This window comes from Nipponia nippon, unplaced genomic scaffold (assembly GCF_047370975.1).
Source record: "Nipponia nippon isolate SJK-2023a ecotype South Korea unplaced genomic scaffold, ASM4737097v1 scaffold_2, whole genome shotgun sequence".
NCBI classification, from domain to species: Eukaryota; Metazoa; Chordata; class Aves; order Pelecaniformes; family Threskiornithidae; genus Nipponia; species Nipponia nippon.
In genome coordinates, this window is record NW_028262336.1 from 8,619,264 (window position 1) to 8,639,334 (window position 20,071).

Sequence of the window (20,071 nt, forward strand, 5' to 3'; positions counted from 1 at the left end):
AGTGGGGGACATTGGGTATGATGGCGTTTGTCTTCCCAAGTAACCGTTAGCCGTGATAGAGCCCTGCTTTCCTGGGGATGGCTGAACACCTGCCTGCCATGGGAAGTAGCGAATGAATTCCTTGTTTTGCTTTGTTTGCGTGCACGGTTTTTGCTTTGCCGATTTAACTGTTCTAATTTATTTTACTTCAGCTATTAAACTGTTCTTATCGCAACCCACAAGTTTTCTTACTTTTACCCTTCTGATTCTCTCCCCCATCCCACTGGTGGGGAGTGAGCGAGCGGCTGCGTGGTGCTTAGTTGCTGGCTGGGTTTAAACCACGACAGCCAGGTACTAACATTTCTAGAGTGCTAGAGTCCAGCACTAAAGAAGGAGTAACATTTCATACTACATGGTTATCAGGGGGGACGACACCACGACAGCAAGGTAGTTTGGTTTTGGGGGTGGTGGTGTTGGGGAGGGGGTGTTTACAAGGCTCACCCTTTATAGTCTGGATGTGCTAACCCTTACATTTTGCCAAACACGGGAAATGCAACTGCATAACTCGTAGTAGTGGAGGACTGCTTTTGTGCTCTCCCTTGGAAAGACAAAGAAAAACAAAACACGGCTATACAGTGAGGGCTGGGATGTTATGAGACTGGAACAGAAAAAGCTTCCTAGTGAAAACTTTCTAAACTTAAAATTTCCCTCATCACAAGAAGTATCTACCTGAAAGGTGAGGTAGGTGCTGTCTCTCAAATGGGAAATGTGGTCTGCAGTGATGTGCACAGTACTGCTACTAAAGTTGCTGCCTTTGCAAATATCGAGGAGGGAATTGTTACAACTGCATAAGACCAGTTAAGACTCACTTCACTACAAACATCCAGTAAGGATCACAGCCCAGTCCTGCTGGCTTGCACGAGGTTGTCAGCTTTTGTCAAGTGACAAACAGCCTTGTGTGGGAGGGAAAACTACCAGTCTGGAGGGAATAATACCCACCATAAATAATGGTAATAGTTTTATAGTCTCTGCTAGTTAAAACAATTACTTTTTTCCCCACCTTCCTTCAGCTTCAGAGATATAAACCATGCGTTCCAGAAGTAGCAGCACAGAAAGCCCAACCAGACCAAAGCTGAGCCAGCAAAGGCCAAAAGACCACCATAAAGAAGAGGTTGGTTACAGTGGGAGAGGAAACGTGCAAAGAAGGCAGAAGGAGAAGGACGATGTAGCCCAAGCCAGTACCATCCTAAGAAGCCCTAAGGCAGAGAAAAAACAAAGAAGTTCATTCAAGAAAAGAGAGGATCTCTCTCGTGATGACTTGCTATTTCTTCTTAGTGTCCTCGAGGGTGAATTACAGGTGATTTATTGTCTTATTTTATATCCCAAATTAAAACACATTCCCCCCCACCATTTACCACAAACACATGCTGCTTTCATGTTAGGGAAACACCCTACCTAATTTGACACAGCACAAATATCAAGTGCAAAGTACATAAAAATGCAAATTATAGCTATTATTATAGCTATCACCCAGAAAAGGTGATCTTTACACCACCCTTAAATGCAAACAAAATTTACTCACAATGTACCTATACCACACTAAAACCACTCATGGTCCCCTGTGAAGGATCACATAACTCCCAGAGCAGAGAACTCACAAAACTTTCCTATTGTGCTGTCCCATTCTAAGTACTTTGAATACAAATTATTTGTCACTGTAAAACCTAGATGGAGAGACCTTTAAGATCTGTTACTTAATTATTTCTTATCTCCCCTCTCCTATTAAGTCATGAGCATTACTCCCTATGAATCAGTATGTGCCAGATCACAAGAAGTAACTCACTCAACAGTATTTTGACATCTTTTGCTAGAAAAATCAAAATAGCCATTTTATTTCCCATAATATGAAGCATAAGTGTTGCATGCCACTCAGCCCACAAGATACTGGATCCTGAAGAGCAAGCATTTTTCTATCTGGAAAAGGAGCCAGCTGCCAAGTGGTAAATGATGCCTAACCTGCTCAAACGTAATTTCAGGAAGCGGGAACCAGATTTCCAGTGAGCAGGGAGAATATTTCTGTGGCAGGCTGACTGCTCAGAAGTAGTGACGGCCACTTTAAAGCTGCTCCCAGGCAGAGGGAAGAGCAAACTGGCTAAAGTGCAATAAACAGGTGTATCACATGGTTTCAGACTTTATTACCTAGACAGTACCTGTACACGTTTACATAACAACACATACATGCTTAACAGAACACACGTGCAATATGAATATTTGATAGATGTACCAATCTCTGAGGGTAGATCCAAGGCAAACTTCTACAGAACATTTCATTATGCAAACAGAACAATTTGTGTTTGCAAAACACTTCTCTCCTGCTCACTTGCCCTTTCTTAATTTAGATTAAAATTCAGATGTCACACACTCCTCCAAAACAGTGCTCTCTTCCTCTCAAGAGATGTTTGTGTATATATTTATATATATATTGATATTACACACACTTCATTACACTTGTGCAATATCAATATATATATAAATATATATATATAAAACCCACACACACTTCATTACACTTGTGCAATATCAATATATATAAAAATATATATATAAAAAACCCACACACAGTTCATTACACTTGTGCAATATATATAAAAATATATATATATATATTAAAAAAACCCACACACACTTCAATTCTTAAGATTTAAAACTGGAAAAGAGTGAAATGAGAAACTGAAAACAATGAGCCTGACATGAACATTTTAAATCATGTCCAACATTCCAAAGGAAGCATTACGAATGAAAAAAGTGAGAAGTCATTTCTTATTCCTAGTTTTCCACCTCCTGTAATGCCAAGTCAAATCTCTGAAGATCAGCTGTCAATCCAAACATAATTAAGTTTCATAGTTAGATGCCATTACTCTCCAATTCCAGAACATTTAAGATGCACAAAGATCACTCTTCTAGGTTTTTTTCTGCGATGATAAGGATTAGAAATAGATTATTTGATTTTTTTAAACACAGTCGCAAATAGGGATACAGAAGCACTCCAGCCAAGAGCAGTCAAACTGAAAGTGTTACCCTGTCCTGATAGATCCCTCTTTCTGATTTCCTCCCTTCCTATTCTGTCCTTCTAGGATCAGCATCTACTTCGTTTTGTTTTTAACTAAGATCATTGCTGACAATGGATGTTTGAGACAGTTCACGTAGTTATGTCACCGTAATGGAGGCAGGGGGCAACCTCCACCACCAGAGGATGCGGGGAGAGGCAGCGGGAAAAGATGGACACAGCCCTAGGGAAGGTGGTGACCTAAACCAGTTTCCCTGGCAGTAGGAACATTGACACAATCAGATAGTCTCATGAAAGAACATTACCATTAGTAGCAGGACTTCAAGACAATTAGCACAATGTTCACAGCAAGTATTTTGTCCCCTCCAACATAACATCTAAGAGCTAGTAACTTTATAGCAAAGAAGCATTCTTGGCAGTTTGTTTTTTGTTGGTTTTTTTGGGTGGGCTGGTGGTTTTTTTTGTTTGTTTTTGTTTTGGGGTTTTTTTAAAGAGCAAAGAGAATCTATAGATCACTTCGAATACTGCAGATACATACAGCATGTTTCTCCAGCATGGAGCATGGACTTAGAGAGCAATACTGAATGATAGGAAGAAGGTATGTGCACCTGCCAGCTTGCGCAAGAATTTCTGAAATACATACATTGAAGAACATATTGAAAACATGCCTGAGAACGTATTGTATCTACTCTTTAGTAACAGGATGTCATCAGCTATTTTATAAGATTAAGGAAATAAATGCAGTGACATTAAAAAAGTATAATGCACATTTTTAGGCTATACTTTTTGAAACGACATGATTTTTGGAAACCAGGTAACACCACTTTCTCTTAATCATTGTATTTTAAAATGCCTTTTTTTTAGTACGCACTCACAAATTGAGAATACCCTTACAGCAGTTACTTCCAAAAACTTGATGCTGCAAAGTTGCTTATTACCTGAGGGCACGTACACAAGCATGTGCACATCTACATATCTATACATAAGGCACGGTCTCACACATGCATGCACACATACATGTACATGTGCACAGGACCCCACTGCCAGCTTTGAAGGTAATTAATCTTGTGTTAAAGAACTGCCTTTATTGCATGGCTTTGGAATGTGTGTTGCCAAGGGTCACATCCTCTGCACCGCACACCTCTTTACATTCACTGCTCACAGGAGCTCAGTGTAACAACAGAAGCAGGCGACCTGAGGTGGGTTTAGACTACAGAAGCCACCTTTGCACCCGGAATATACAGAATGTGCAACACTTCCAGGCTTCAAGAACCATCCTAACATCTTTCACTAACAGTTTAAAATCAGCTTCTGATACCACAAGTCACACTTCGTAATTGTGTGTTGTGAACGTTACACACTGTTCCACAAACAGGAATAGGATCTAATCACTAACAAAGTACTTAAGCATTGATTAATGAGGGTTCTGAAGATGCTGGAGTTTATGCAGAACTAATAAAATACAAAGACCAATACTTCCCTCGTGCTTTTTAACTGCCTTCATGTTACTGACTATTTTGGGGCACTTTACTTACACAGCAGTCTTTAAAAAGTTTTTTAGTTTTCTTAAAAAAATCAAAAGCAGAAAGCTAACCTGTAAATACACATATACAGTTTAACAAAATAAAACCTTACTTTGTGTTTCTGCAGGCTCAAGATGAAGTTATAGGAGTACTTAAGGCTGAAAAAATTGACTTGGCTTTGCTTGAAGCACAATACGGCTTTGTTACTCCCAAGAAGGTGTTAGAGGCCCTCCAGCGAGATGCTATTCAAACAAAGGCTGAGCAATGGCAAGAAGATATCTACGAAAAGCCTATGGGAGAGGTACAAACATGTAATTGATATTTAACCATAGTTCCCACCAAATTCAACAGAAAATATCTCACTGACTTCAGGGAAAGAAAGCAAATGAGCTCTAAATCTAGAATCTAACACAAGTGTAAGTGACAGCAGAACAAAGTCCAGGGTCCAGTGGGGTCCCTAATGAAAAACAGGTAGCTAATGATCCTCATTTATACTGCACTCTGGGGGCTTTAAACATAGACAGACATGATTTTGTCTAATTCAAGCTCTGATAATCAGCCTTCTATTTTTGACATAATCTTTTTTTTTCCCCGTTCTGTTATCAAAATTCACAACCCATACAACCAGATGCCTCCCCATGCATCTCATTGAGGCCATCTTACCAATGGCTGGTAAGGGCCCATTCAGCAGTAATGGCACAGCTGCCCACCTTTACGTATCCCAGCTCCCACTAATTCTGGGGGAATCACGGGTATACCTGCGTGGTCTGAGTAGTTACTGTAATGAGCTGTCATTAGAAACTTCATCCAGGCAGAAATCCAATATTCTCACATTATACCTAAGTAACCTTTAGTTTAATTACACTGCAGCAGCAGCCATACTTTCTGAACAATGTTATCTGAATTTCATTTCTGCCCTGCAGTGCAAATCATTGGATATTAAAATCCCTTCATATCAGAATATGTTTTTTTACCAAGTAAGTGTCTCCTCTTGAATTTAGATAAACATTTTTAATATGCTGCTCGGTATAACCACTATAAAAATAGAAGCAGAAATTATGAATAAAATTCTTCCACCAAGTGTTTTCCAAGCTTTCTGAACAGGAATATACTTAAGCATACAGAGTTCATTTCAGAGAAAATTATGTCAGTCAAAAGGTCAACACTCATTTCAGAGGCTCAAAGGTTAAAATCTCTGGCTATAATCTGAAACAGATAAAGTTCAGCTGTGGAGGTTAACTTATTTTAGAACATTGTGGCATTATGTCACAGAAACTCTGAGCACAAATGGAAATGATTTGAAGTCCAGAAAAGTTTGAAAACATAAGCTCAGTCTGTTACTTTACATAAGTTTATACACGCTTTTTCCTTCTTACACTTAATGGCAGAGAAAGGATTTCTAACACCACTGGATTTGGCAATTCCAAAAGGCAAAGGTAAACATCCTGAGAGCAACTGAAAGGCTAGAAGGACCACTGGCACTTCGTATATCTTGGTAAACCAAAGGATGCCATAATCAGCAGGCATTCCACAACTTCAGTTTCAAAATCCCCCCAAATTAAGTCAGAGATCCATTTAGTTCTTGTTTGGATTTTTTAAACATTTATAAAAACCAAGGGAGAGCTGGAACCAGCCACAAAGTATGGGAACCAACCATTAAATTGCCCCTTTGCCACCATGACAATGTACCTTTGTATCTGCCTACAAATGATGCAGTTACTCTAGAGCACGTCTCTCTCACCCTTAACAATTTAGCCTTGTAGCCCTGAACACAAAGGATCTTCCCAAAACTCAGCTGAAAACACAGTGAATTTCAGAAGGCATCTGTAAGATTACTGGTCCTTTAACATTCTCTCACAACTCACTCATCTATCCTAAGCTTTATGAAGCTTCTTGGCCAATTTGGTTAAGAATGTAGTGGGAAAATTTGGTCGCTGGACAGCTTTACTCACTAGGAAGAGGATTCATAGGTGAAGAAACATAGCAAAATAGAAAACAGTAGTAATATATTTTCCTTTGCAAAACCTATGAGGGGTGTGACAGACCAAAACCATGTCTTCCTTGGCTATGAGGAGATTTTTTTTTTTTTTTTGAAAGCAGAGGGTTTTTTCAGCCAAGTTTGCTCTATAGCTATTTCTTTCTGCAACCTAACAAATGCCAGATAAACTTACTCTTATTCCTCACACTTGAGGATACAATAAATTGTTTTATGTTTAAAGGAGCTTAAGAGAAAATAGACTTTTATTTTTGCTTTGCTTCTGTCTGACACAAAGGCCTGAAAGGTTTTCCATCTTTTCACAGTTTATAAATTTATATCGAGTCAGTTATTCATGAAAAAATCTGGCTTCAGATCAATTGCTGCTTCTCTTGAATAGAAAATGAATGGTATTCAACATTCTAGTAAACACAGAGCAATAGCATAAGAACCATTTTCCCAGATTAAAAAATAAACAAATAAATTTTTAAAAAGAAAGAAAAAACATCAGAGAAGGTGATGTAGGAAAAGAGAGATAAAGAGGAAGATACCGCAGAATTTATGGTGTCTTTTTCTCATGTTTCAAACCTTCCTGTTATTAGAAAGCCAATTCTGGTTTCTAACTCTTCCCAGCTTCCAATAACACAGTCAAAGATAAAAAAAACCTGGTGCCTCACTGTTTGAAATATGATGAACAATGCCTCCTACCCCTTTGAGAATTCCTCTAAAAGCAGCGACACTAGAGGAAAGCCTATATTCTGCATCCGTCAAGTATAATTCAAAATTGAATCAATTATTAAAATCCCAGTGCCAATCAACTCGGGGGAAGATGCATCCTCATCAACCTTTTAACAAAGTATATCTGATTGCATCCTCACAACACCTTGCAAGTGTTGGTCACAACCTTCCAACGACAACAGCTATAGCACGCCAATAAGTTACAATCCTAGGAAGAGACTGAAACAGTAACATTGACAAGGTGGCATTCAGGAAAAGCAGACCAACACACCTGCATGGAAATTTGGCTCGGCTAGGGTTGAAAAAGACACAGGAGGAACTGCTCCCATAATCTCCAGTAATCCTAAACTCAAGATTATATGTTTATAAACAATGACCATGAGGATATTATTAACAGGAATAATATTTCATTGAACTTTGGATGAAGAAAAGTAACGAACAAAAAAAGTTCAGTTCCAACGTAATGGATGAGACACACCATCCTAGTTTGACTTCAGACACGAGTTGGTGGCAAAATGTATTTAAACGATTAAATTCCTGTGAATTTTTAGCTTGCTGAACTGTTCGCAGTTACGTAAAACCATGCCTCTTATTTTCCATTGTATTGTACAGTATGTTCAAGTATGAATTCTAGCAAAAAGCCCATATGGTTAGCAAGAACAAAACAACAAATCACTTAAGATTTTATCACTTTAATTTTCAACAGAAGACATTTATACTGCTGCTTATTAGCCCTCCGTGGTTTTTAGCCAAGAACTGTATATGCTGAGCAAACGCGTGTGCGCACATATAAATGGATATTTCTGCACATGCAGATTTAGCATTTGGACAGAGTAATTTGAGGAACCAGGGGCTGCTGGAGACTGCTCCTGTGAGAGGATCTCACACTAGTAGGGGTTCACACGACTTCTCTCTCGTCTCTGCTGGATACGTGGGAGTCAGCCACAAGATCTCACAGGGAAAATGCAAGAGTCAAATTTGCTCTCCAGGGAAGTGCCCTTATCTCGCAGAGGGACACAACAGAGCTTCCAAACAAAACACACAGAAGTGCCGCAGCCCAGTACCAGAGACTGCTCTGCTTGGTCCTGCGGGGAGGGAGAGGCATGCTGCGCAATAACACACACAAATGTCACAAGGCCAAATGCCCCTACCTGTTATGCAGCTTACATGCAGATCGGAAGCGTCTGCATTAATTGTGATGTAGGATCTGCTGCCTCTCCAGTTCTCTTCTCTATCACCCACCTGTCCCAGGAGACAGGCCCAGCACCTCCTCCCTTCTCTCCTGAGTGGAATCCCAAGCTCTCGCTCTGCACCTTGTCCCCAGCTGCAACAGCCACACGCCAGCTGCTAATGCTCATGGTAGAACTGATTTGACAGCATCCTTGAAAAGCAAACCTGAATGCATCTTCTAACCTGAGCAACAGGAGAAAACTGCAAAATGAAAACAGCTTTGATGCAGCAGTTTATTTACTTGTCTCTCTTACCCTTTCATATATGCAGGTCTCCTCAGGACACTACTGTTCTTTTACCCGCTTTCAAATTCCTCATTCCCCCTCCCTGTCTTGAATACACACCTCTCCCTTTCCAAATACCAGTTTGTCATCCAAACTGCTAATATCAACACTGACAAAAGCACAACTGCGAAGTGAAAGGCACTAGCATTGCTCACTGAGAACCGCAAAACAAAAACCTGGAGTTACTACCTTTCTTCTTGCATACTTGCTGCTTTGATTACCACTTGAATTAACCCCTCATAGCCATTTAACAAATACTCTAGAGCAAACAGGTATACTGAACCCATGAAACACTGCTGGCAGGTGCCACACCCTTCACACCCAACAGTGCAGAAGCAGGACTATTTTCTATTTGGTCAATGTCATCCCTGTGGATGACTAAGCATCATCTCCATCAGGCAATTACACATTTGGAAACATGAGTCATTTGATTTACAATCAGCTTGTAGCCAGAAATTTCAGTGTTTTCTTACTATAGCACTTCACACATCCCCTCAGGTTCTTACATACACTTTTGATGCAGTGGTCCAATCCATACAAATGCATCACTTAACGCCATCCATGCGGACTGCCCACGAAAAGAAATCAGAAGTTCACACCTTTGCCTTCTTCCCCACCTGACCTTGCACTGAGGGCTGAGAGCACCAAGCGCTATCATGCAAGGCTCATGCCCAGTTCATATCAGTTTAAGACAGGGCCATAGTTGCAAACAGCACCACATCAGAACTTTATCAAAAAACAGGAGGCAGTTTCCTTTCTGAGAACAGCATATATTCACCTGACAGCATGACCTTTACAAAGGCGAGGATCAGAAACTCAGGTGATGGTGCTTCATGCATCTGTGCAATAAATGTTCCTAAAAACCCTCCGAAATCTTGGAGGGGGAGGAAGGTTGATAGAACACCCTGAAAAGTCTCTCATTCTAATAAGCTAGTAGCTGAACAAAAGATTTTAAATTTTGAAATTTCCACTTCTGGTGGAAGAAGAAAGAGCGTGGAGAAGTTAAAAATGGCCAGTTTTCTTCAACCTGACCTTTTAAGGCAATTCAGTTTTCAACCTCTGTAAAAGACACAGAAAACATAGCCAAGAGATTACTGTATAAGGCAGCACTTGCTTACTGAGAAAGCTTGCATATGCAAGGGTTTAGGTAAGAAATGTTTTCCCAAGAGAGGTGCTACTTCTGGATCATGATGCCAGAAAGCATTGACCTTGCTGGTGTAAAAGCGTGCAAATTATGAGTGAGCAAGATGAAAAAAAACCCTTAACAACCTGCTGTAAGAGCACCACAAAACAGCCAAAATGGACAGTCATAGGTTTCTTTACATTTTTTGATCATGCATGAAATGAGCACAGTTATGTGGCAACAGAAAAGACACTCTAATATCATAAGCAGAAAGAATGGGCAATTTGCAAAATGGTCCACATTTCTGTTGGAATATTTTGGACTCAAATCATCTCCAAAGTCTTGTCAATAGTTCCTTTTTCCTTATTCATAGCAGAGTCACCATAAAAATTAACAATGATTTAGGAGAAACGTAAGAGACTATATAAAGCTTAAAAAGAAGCTGAGGTAAGCAGGGGGAGACTCGGAAGCCCATGTAGAAATTGAGGATATTCTCACTCATTCAAGAAACTCATGTTTAGGCATTCCAGTTCTTCCTGTCATCACTTCTATCAGCCAAACTGTGAATAAACATGAGGAAAAGATAATTAATCATACTCCTTGGAATTAAATTGTCCAAAATAAGCAGTGGCCCTAAGAATCTGAAGCCCCAGTGTTTCTTGTGGCACATGAAATTCCTTGTGGGGAAAATGTTGAAGAACCAGAACCAGCCTTGCTTCCCACACTGCCCTTTCGTGAATTCCTTCCTATTAATAGAGTGCAGCACTGCAAAGCAGCTTGACCTACTAGAACAGACTGTGGTTAAAAGGAGGCACTGGGCTTTGAGCTCAAAATTTCTCTTTTCCAACAAGGATACAAGGATTCCTGTGTTGACCTGATGAGGGAGGCAGTCTCCACAGGGGAAGAGGAATGAGCAGGGAACAAAGATTCTCACCATTACAGACTCTTCCCAGGTCTCTAAATGGCCTCCAGTGAGCACTCCTCAAACTTCAGCTAGATCAGTAATGCCCAAGGAGGAAAACCCCTTCTGGTTTCATACACACATACTTGCATAACTCGGTCACATACTGAATTCAAAATTATAAGAGAATCCTCAGAATGATAATTTTCTCTCAGTTTGTGGAAATAATGTTTTTAACAGCATAACTCCAGTGAACAGTTATGCCAGCACCCCTGTGGTTTAGAAAAACTAAAAATTATTACCAAAACCTGAAGTAGATTATTTAAGTTAAAATACCACTATATCACAGAATCATAGAATCGTCAAGGTTGGAAAAGACCTTTAAGATCATAGAGTCCAACTGTTAACTTATCACTGCCAAGTCCATCTATACCATGTCTTCGAGCATCGTATATATCCGTTCTTTAAATACCTCTAGGGATGAAGACTCAACCACTTCCCTGGGCAGCCTGTTCCAATGCTTGACCACCCTGTCAGTGAAGAAGTTTTTCCTAATATCCAACCTAAACCTCCCCTGGCGCAGCTTGAGGCCGTTTCCTCTCATTCTATCACTCGTTACTAGGGAGAAGAGACCAACCCCCACCTCGCTACAACCTCCTTTCAGGTAGTTGTAGAGAGCAATAAGGTCTCCCCTCAGCCTCCTCTTCTCCAGACTAAACAACCCCAGCTCCCTCAGCCGCTCCTTATAAGACTTGTGCTCTAGAACCTTCACCAACTTCGTTGCCCTCCTCTGGACATGCTCCAGCACCTTGATGTCCTTCTTGTAGTGAGGAGCACAAACGGGAACACAGCATTCGAGGTGCGGCCTCACCAGTGCCGAGTACAGGGGCACTATCACCTCCCTGGTCCTGCTGGCCACACTATTCTTGATACAGGCCAGGATGCCATTGGCCCTCTTGGCCACCTGAGCACACTGCTGGCTCATGTCCAGCTGGCTGTCAACCAACACCCCCAGGTCCTTTTCCAATATAATAATATTTAGAAGCTCAGAAGAAATCCTTGGGGAATGGATGGGAATTCGATATTCGAAGTGTGCTATAAAGGTGCCATCTGCAAGGCAAACCCCTTTACAACGTGTGAAATTTGAGGAACAAAACAGGAAATGCCACCATTAAATAAAAATAATTCCAACGATTTCAAAATTTAGCACTTACTTATTCCAGAAACCCAGAGGCATGCTCAGAGTAAGCACAGGAAACAGGATTGTTTTCCACTCTTGGTTCTGTCACACATTTACTGTGAAACCAGAGGAAAACTGCTTTTTGAACTACCTGTCTACCTTACAAAGACAATTCTATGCTCTTGCTTCCTATGCAGCTACAAATGAGGCAGCTATTTCTATTCAACCAGAAGTCAGTCTACTTCTGTGTAAAGCAAAGGTTTCTTCTGCCAAGACATCTGTTTCTCTACCACAATGATCAATGAGAACAGCACAGCACTGGGAACAGTAACTGTTAATTACTAGCTGTTGAGGATCAGTCATGGCAGGAGGAGGAACAAAAGGTGACCGAGGGTCCTGCAAAACAGTACCTTAACTTACTTTTCTAATTTATCAGAATTAGACTGACAGAACTAAATAACCCTTTCCAAACAGACACCAAAGGACCTGACCATTAGGCTATTAAATGCATTTTACATTATTTAGCCTCTCTTAAAATCTTTCATTAATGAAAGCCTGAGCAAGTAGGAGTTTCAAAAGACTTCAGGAGTTTTTGCTTTTTTTGTAGCTTGATAAAGTTGTAGAGAAACAGAAAGAAACTCACAGACGAATGCTGGAGCAACTTCTAATGGTAGAAAAATCACACAGACAGACACTGTATGAACTAGAAGAAGAGAAAAGGAAGCACAGCAAATATATGGAAAAAAGCGATGAGTTTACAAACTTACTGGAACAAGAACGTGAAAGGTAAGGTTACCTCTTGTCATAGTACTAAGAAATACCTACAATTTAACATTACGTCTAAGGATCTGTCCACCTTCTTATTCTGCATCCACTAAAAATCAGAAATATTTGCAGAGTTGTATTTTGAGAGTTCAGCTGTGAAAACATGACTAATTACTCCTAGATGGTGTAAACAGTAGCATCTACATCTCCATCAGCAGGTGAGGTACGTCAAACGGTTGGCAGATTCTTCAGGACTGTGGCAGGATGACAGATATGTTACACTACAGAGAATACAGGGAGAAACACAAATGTGTAAAGCTACAACCAACATGAAGCAGGTGAACCTTTCAGCATGTTTAAGATGTTCAGTGTACACTATAGTATGTAAGTAACTGAATATGAAATCATGCAGCCTTTGATGGCAGAAGAAAAAGACATGAGGAAAAGTAGAAGGTGTTTGGACAGACCATAGAAATACAGAGAGAGGAAGCAAAGGCAGAGAATAATTTACAGAAAGCTTTGAAAATAAAAACACCATAAAGTTCTTTTATCAGTACTGGCATAAAAAAAAAAAAAAATAGATCCAACTTTATTCTTAAATGTAACCTAAAAGTGCCACAGCTTGTTTAAGCACAGTGTGAGGGTTTCAGTACCAATTCTCAGAAGAAGGATTAAGAAGAATTTAGTGTTATTTACTGTCTTTAAAAAAAACCACTTTAAACTGTGGTTTCTCTGAATCTGCAGTAAAACTGAACACATCCTAACGAAAAAAAAAAATTACCGAAGAACATTTCCTATTCCCTGGATAGCTACTCCAGAAGATAGGAGAATATTGTCTCTGTTTCCTTTTGCTTAGGAACAGCTTCCAGATGGAAATGTTTGGGTGTGAGAACGTCAAAACTATTCTAAACTCACATTATGCATAGATAATTCTTCCTCCGCTTTGCCTGTGTAACATTATGTTCCATGTATTTTGGCAGTGTTCACCCTTCAAACTACACCTCTCTCCTGCAGGTCTATCAAAGATAGCACATATGCTTCCCACCGAGTACACAGCCATATTTATGGATTGCAATTAAAGCAGCTGGGGAAAAAAACCCTTTGCTTCTCAGAGGAACATATACAGATGCAGGCATGTGCAGGCACACACAGAAAAGCACAAAGTCCCCCCACAAGGCACAGAACTGACTTTTTTCTTTAAGAACTGTTTTTGTGAAACATCATCATATCACGAACAAAAACCCAAGATGAATGGAAGTTCTCAACTCTGCTGTCTTTTTCTCAAAACTAGGAGACACTCATCTCTTAGAGACAGAGCTAAACAACTGCAGTTGCTAAACGCGGCAAAACGTTACATCAGACACATGTGCTCACACAGCGTGAAAAGCTGCACAGAAGACTAAGCATCAGAGTCCTTGTATGTTTTTTCTTGTGAAAACAGAGTAGACATAGGATTAAGACTCTCTTCCCTGCCCCTCCTCCGTATTCCCCCCAAGAAGACTATAAAACATTTACCACTATTATCTGCAACATTTAGTCTATCTGCCTGGAAAAAGGGGGCGAGGGGGGAGGAATACTGAGGTGCCTAATGAGACCTTACAGGATGTAATAATAGATTTCAGATTAAGTCTCAATTTTTGTATTTTCTTTGGAGGACGTATTTTATGTGGAAAACCTTAAGGGGGTGTGATGTCACATGTTGAGCTGATTCCAAAATGTTTGCCAAGTAATGTCGCCATCAAGATCTCCACGCAATTGCCTGCCATAACAAAAAAAAAAAGAAAGAAAAAAAAAAAACACCCAACAAAAACCCCACAACCAAAAAAAAAAACCGCTCAGCAAGTTAAGGCACAGCTCTTTCTACATCAGCCTGTCTGACTCGACATTCAGAACACACACCCATACGCAGCAAAGTGACCTTTTCTTCCATTTCAAAAACCTTAGTCGAATTTAAATCTTCTCAGGATGTGAATTTTGAATTTGGATTAAGAACAAATAGAACTCTACGAAAAGTTTCATACATAAAGCAATGACAAATTAATTTCCCCCCTCCCCCCCCGCCAATTCAATTTTAAAAAAAAGTATTTGGAAAAGCATTAAGTATTCATCAATGAACTTTCTTCTTTTTCCAGCCAGAAGCAGTATTGTCTTCTAAGTGTGGAAGGGTATATAACATTGCTAACATTATTTCAGTTTCAAAGCAAAATCCTGGACTTCCATTCAATTAGTCAAAAAAGTGTCTTGCTTTTATCAAAGAGCAAGGCTACAGTATATGCTAAAGATATCCTTGAAGAGTATAGAATGCATGCATGCCAAACAAGGTACATGAATAATACGTGATTATGTGATCAAAATGAAAAAAACTTATATGTTATGGGACAGTGATGCTGAAGCACTGAAAACTACTCTTGACAGTAAGAATAAAGCAACTATCAGTCAGATCCAACTCTTACATATGACTCTGTATTTTCAAATAAGGAGGAGGGAAAGCATTTCCTCTTTCTTATGTAGCCACTCAGGAAGTACAGAACTGAAGAATTCTTAAATGAAAACTTTAGTGATGACCTAATTTATCAGATGATCATGTTTTACAAAAACTAGGCAAGCCTTCATCTCTAGGGCCTTTCTGCTGCCTTACTCCCTCCATTCATGACATTTCTCATTAAAGGAGTTAATAATACGTTTGTCTCATGCAAAATATCAGCAGTCTTCACCGACTCAGTAAAAACCTTTCACCTTAACCTCCAAGAACCCCTTTGACTTCATAGCAAGGCGACAAAACTAACTTTGGCCTCAGAAATTGTACGTTGTCAGATTTGGGAGTTTAAGCTTATGACAGGACCAGTGACAGTTTTCTAGAGATGAGAACTGGATTAGCATTTAATGTTAACCCTTTAGGCACTTTAAGCATTTCTCTTGTTGCCAGCCAAAACTAATCCTCCATAGTCTTGCTGTAGTTAAGAGGCAAAAGATTGGTCTTCCAAACTGAAGAGAGTCTCAACTCTTAGCAGACATTAACAGACATTTACCAGTAAAAGAATGATAAAATCATGCTACTGTCATTATATTCATTCATCTTCAGTCATATGTGCTTTTAAAGCATAAAGCCACTGACAAACCCCTATCAGATACGGAACGGTTTTGTGGAGAAAAGGAGGCCTATGGGCAATGACCAGATAGGTCTTTCCTGCACTTCAGCATGAATTCTACTCTGTGTGTGTGAGGATCAGACAGGAACAGAAAGACAAACTACGTGTGCATGGTAGTGTACTAGACCAAGTCTACTAGAGTCTAGAAGGGAACATTTTATTGTGTTGCTGGAGCCTAAGGAAATAGCAGCACGCAAACTCACAGGAATGTAAAAAAACTCCAGAAGCTAGATACGGAGACTACTAGGGGCACCTGAAGAACCACAGCATAAAAGCCATTGAACTTGTTTAGAAGCTCTTGCATCTCATGGAGTTGGGGGATGGAGGGCAAGATTAAGGACTAGGAAGAATACTTACTTTAGATTCAACGGCAGATTCCACTGTGTCTTTCCTGAGGATGTACCTATTTGTCCAAATATATTTATCCACATTCCATATTTTTGCAGTACAGCTAAATAATAAAAGCTGCTATTTTAGAAAACATTTTACAAAGCTAAAACATGAAACTAGGTTTTCCAGATATGCATGTTCCCAGTTTGAAAACACATGCCATATGCATGCAAGTATTTATGTGTTTACATACTAACTCTCCACACCACACAAAAAAAAAAAAAGAAACAAAAGAGTAAACTTAGTAAAATGATTAGCACTTATGCAGCCCTTTTCCTCTGCAAATCTCAAGGAGTTTTAAATATTACATAAGCACAGTTATTCCCCATTTTCTGAATACTGAAAGGAAATGAAGGTATGAGTGGAAGAAACCAGCCACAGGTACCTTGGGGTACAAGGGTTAAACTGGAGAAAATGAAGAAATCTCCCAAAGCATAGGTGTGTCCCATCTTCAAACTTTCTATACGCTATATAGACTCTCAACTATACAAAAGGTTAAGCTTTATTATGAACATACACTGGCTAAATAAGTGAACGTTGTTCAACAGGACAGGAAAAAAATAGCAGTTTGCTAATAAGCAATGTCAATAGATTTTTAAAGGCAGGTATGATAAATGTTGCTCACAGGTATTCAAATATTAGCACAAAACTTTGCAGGCTGGCATAGCAGCAATTAGTAAGATCTTTAGTTTAAGGATCATCTACTAAGATGAGGGTTTTTTTTCCTACAGGGAGGAGAGCCATCATAAGTTTTTGCTTTAGCTCTGAATTCATACCCACAAACGTCATATAGAGAATGTAGTCCAAAGAAGAACACACAATTGTTTACGTATAAGATAATCCTAACATTTCCTAAAAGAAAACTTACTCCTTATACTCTAAGCAAGTGAAAAAACCTAAGCCAGCCAACCAAACTCTATTCCACCGTACCAGACATTTCTTCTTAAAACACCAAGTAAAAGGCATTTTCAGTGTTAAAAGTAATTGTTATACCCATCTGAGGAGTCAGCATTCACCAAGCTTAAAAAATGGAACCTAACCTGCAAAAGTCTCACAACTGTAGTCTTTCTCATCTAACAAAACGCCATAAACCACTATGCTTGTTGCTCCAACTGCTGCCCCCCTCAAGGTCAGTCAGTTAATATGACCTCCTGTTGAGTGATACAGGCTAGAAGGGATCTCTGGAGGTCTCCAGCACAACCTGATGAGTGCAGGGCTAACTTCACAGTCAGATCAGGTTGCTCAGATTCCTGGTCCAGCTGATTATTGAAGATCTCAAAGGGACAGTGATTCTGCTGGCTGCCTGGCTCCTGATGCAGTCTTTGTCAGCCTCACCAGGAGATCCTTTCCCTCAGTTTCACTGTAGGCATCAGTCTGGTCTGGCTTCTGCCCCATGTTCAACTGACACTGCTCTCATTAAAGGCTCAGTGACTTCCCTTCTGGCAAACCTCTGAACCCAATCTATCTTCACTGCCTCTGATCTTTTGGCTGCCTTGGACACAAACGAGCTTTCAGCACTTCCTTGCCATCTTACCCACACAAAGTTCCTGCGACTCCAGCTGGACTAATTTCTCTAAGTGTTTCCACAGTGTGCTCTGAGTTGGTAACTTCTCCTTGTTCACCTCTACTCTGTCCATAGGACTCCACAGGTCTTATTCTTTAGGTCTTCTCTTTATCCATTTACTCTCTCTGGTTCTTCTCACAGAAGTTCAAAGCCAGCCATAAACTCAATGCTGATGGCTCAAGTCTACTCCAACCACCACCACCACAACAACAAATCTCACCATTTGTGAGCAACCTGCCATCATCCCCAACTCCATCAGACTAGAAGGGAACTCAGTCTTTTATCCCCTGGCCCTTAGCTTCATCCTTAAGAATCTCTAATACCTCAGCTCTTAAAACTGGGGTAACAAAGTCATACTGCTTGTCACTCAGCCTGTCATACCTAGGCACATTTTCTACCTGAGCCTTTCTACATTTAAGTCTCACAAATTCTTCTTCTTAGCACCTCCAAGAGAATTAAAAATAAAATTAAAAACCACAAAAAAAACCCCACACAAATAAACCAAACATATATTTCTGTCCATCCAAATAACTAAATCGTTTACAAGGCCCTCACTTCAAAAATTTTTTTTATCATTTCCACATTAGCTATTTCACCCCTCTATGTCTCTTCACTGGATGCACTCTCATTACTGCATTAAGGCTATGTATTTCCTTTTGTGTACCTTTACAGTACACTCTTACCTTCTCATGCAATGTTAATACATGGACTAAACATCACACTAAAACTGTACCAAAATTAATTCATATTATGTTATAATACTGCTCAGGTATTGAGTAGGAAAGAAATGTGATTTCATAAAACTGAGCACTTTAGGTTAAGTGTTTTGTTTTGTTTTAAAGTGTCAGATGAAACTAATTGCTACACACAACAGGTCAAGTGAACAATTCCTGAAAACTGGGGCAGGGCGTCAAGGACAGAATGAACCGTCTTGGCTAAAAGGTGAAGCGTGTTAGTATGTTGTCAGTGTAACATTGCTGTACTTTATTCCAATGTGGGAATGTGTCAGAATTAACAATATATTGCATGCCCAGCTCTGGAAAATTCAATATTCTATAACAGTGGGTATAATTAATATTTGTTTTTTTTCTTAATGAAGCCAATTAAATATTATAAGAAGCAGGACCTTATCTCTGTAGAAAGCTACAGTAAAAATAAACACTGACAACTTATTTATTCTACATGTGTTACCAGCAGTTTTTAATTTTATGCACTCTGAACTATTGTTGTAGATTGCATTGTACTCAAATGCAATCATTTCCTTTTAGCTTTCTGGCAATCAGTTCTATATATTACATATGCCTGAGACTATGTCTTGCAGGTTGTGAAATGGATGCCAGATCTCTGTACATTTGACCTTTTTCATGGGTATCTAGTGCTCTGTAGGTGAATAAGAGAGACCCACCACAAGCAACACACTAGTGTTTTTATTCTGCATTACACCCCAATGGGACAGTCCCACTAATAATACCACTGAGGCACGAAGACAGACTCAAGGAAGTGATGTACACAGATTAATTACCTCATGCTCGTATGTGAAAAACTATGTACCATTGCACTGCTTAACTTTCAACAGATGTTGTGAAATCAAACCCTTGTCAAAATTCAAGGATTCAAAGATTTCTACAACAGTTCCTGTGCATGACGGAAGGTTAAAATACTTTATCTTAAAGTAAATAAATTAATAAAATCCATGTTAACAAAGGGATTAAAAAAACCCCAAAACTGTTAAATAAGGTCACACTATGTTTAGTCAAAGCAAAGATTAAGAATAAATACAAATAGAAACAGGGCTTTCAACTCAGTATTAACACAACTGAGAAATTCTCTAGATCCGTGGTGCAATTTAAATTATTCCACCTACTGTAACCAGCAAGCAGATGCAAGATCTAGGTGATAACCATTTCTCATGCAACTCCACTAACATTGGTGGAATGACAGAGAGAAGCGAGGCTCATATTTAATTTCTCTAAATTCTGAGCACGTAAGAAGTCTGTTCACTGCTTCAGGCACACTGTCATGACTACCAACCGATACTATCATTGTGTACTTTGAGGCCAGGGAGGACGCAATGAAAAGCCTTAGTCAAACGACGTTCTCCTACACTGCTACCCTCTTTCCCCTCATGAGTGGGGAAAGTGATGGTTGTTGCCATATGCCCTCCCTGCAAAAGGGCATAAATTCTCCAGAAAGGGATGATGAT

General features: G+C 39.7%; 2 protein-coding genes across 7 annotated transcripts in view; one reads left to right on the top strand and one right to left on the bottom strand.

The window, feature by feature from the left end:
• The window catches only part of CMSS1 (cms1 ribosomal small subunit homolog), a 245,966-nt gene that overhangs the window by 157,700 nt on the left and 68,195 nt on the right, over positions 1 to 20,071 (bottom strand). The gene's annotated exons all lie outside the window — the stretch shown is intronic.
• The window catches only part of FILIP1L (filamin A interacting protein 1 like), a 210,949-nt gene that overhangs the window by 124,297 nt on the left and 66,581 nt on the right, over positions 1 to 20,071 (top strand). For 2 of the 6 annotated variants that reach the window (XM_009466698.2, XM_087757109.1), the window contains exons 4-6: positions 1,050 to 1,336; positions 4,697 to 4,870; positions 12,608 to 12,786. In XM_009466698.2, the coding sequence (XP_009464973.2) occupies positions 1,067 to 1,336; positions 4,697 to 4,870; positions 12,608 to 12,786 (623 nt within the window). In that variant the 5' untranslated portion in view covers positions 1,050 to 1,066. Of the gene's footprint in view, positions 1 to 1,049; positions 1,337 to 4,696; positions 4,871 to 12,607; positions 12,787 to 20,071 lie in introns of those variants that run through there. The other 4 variants (XM_087757110.1, XM_087757112.1, XM_087757111.1 and 1 more) reach the window with 4 other exon arrangements.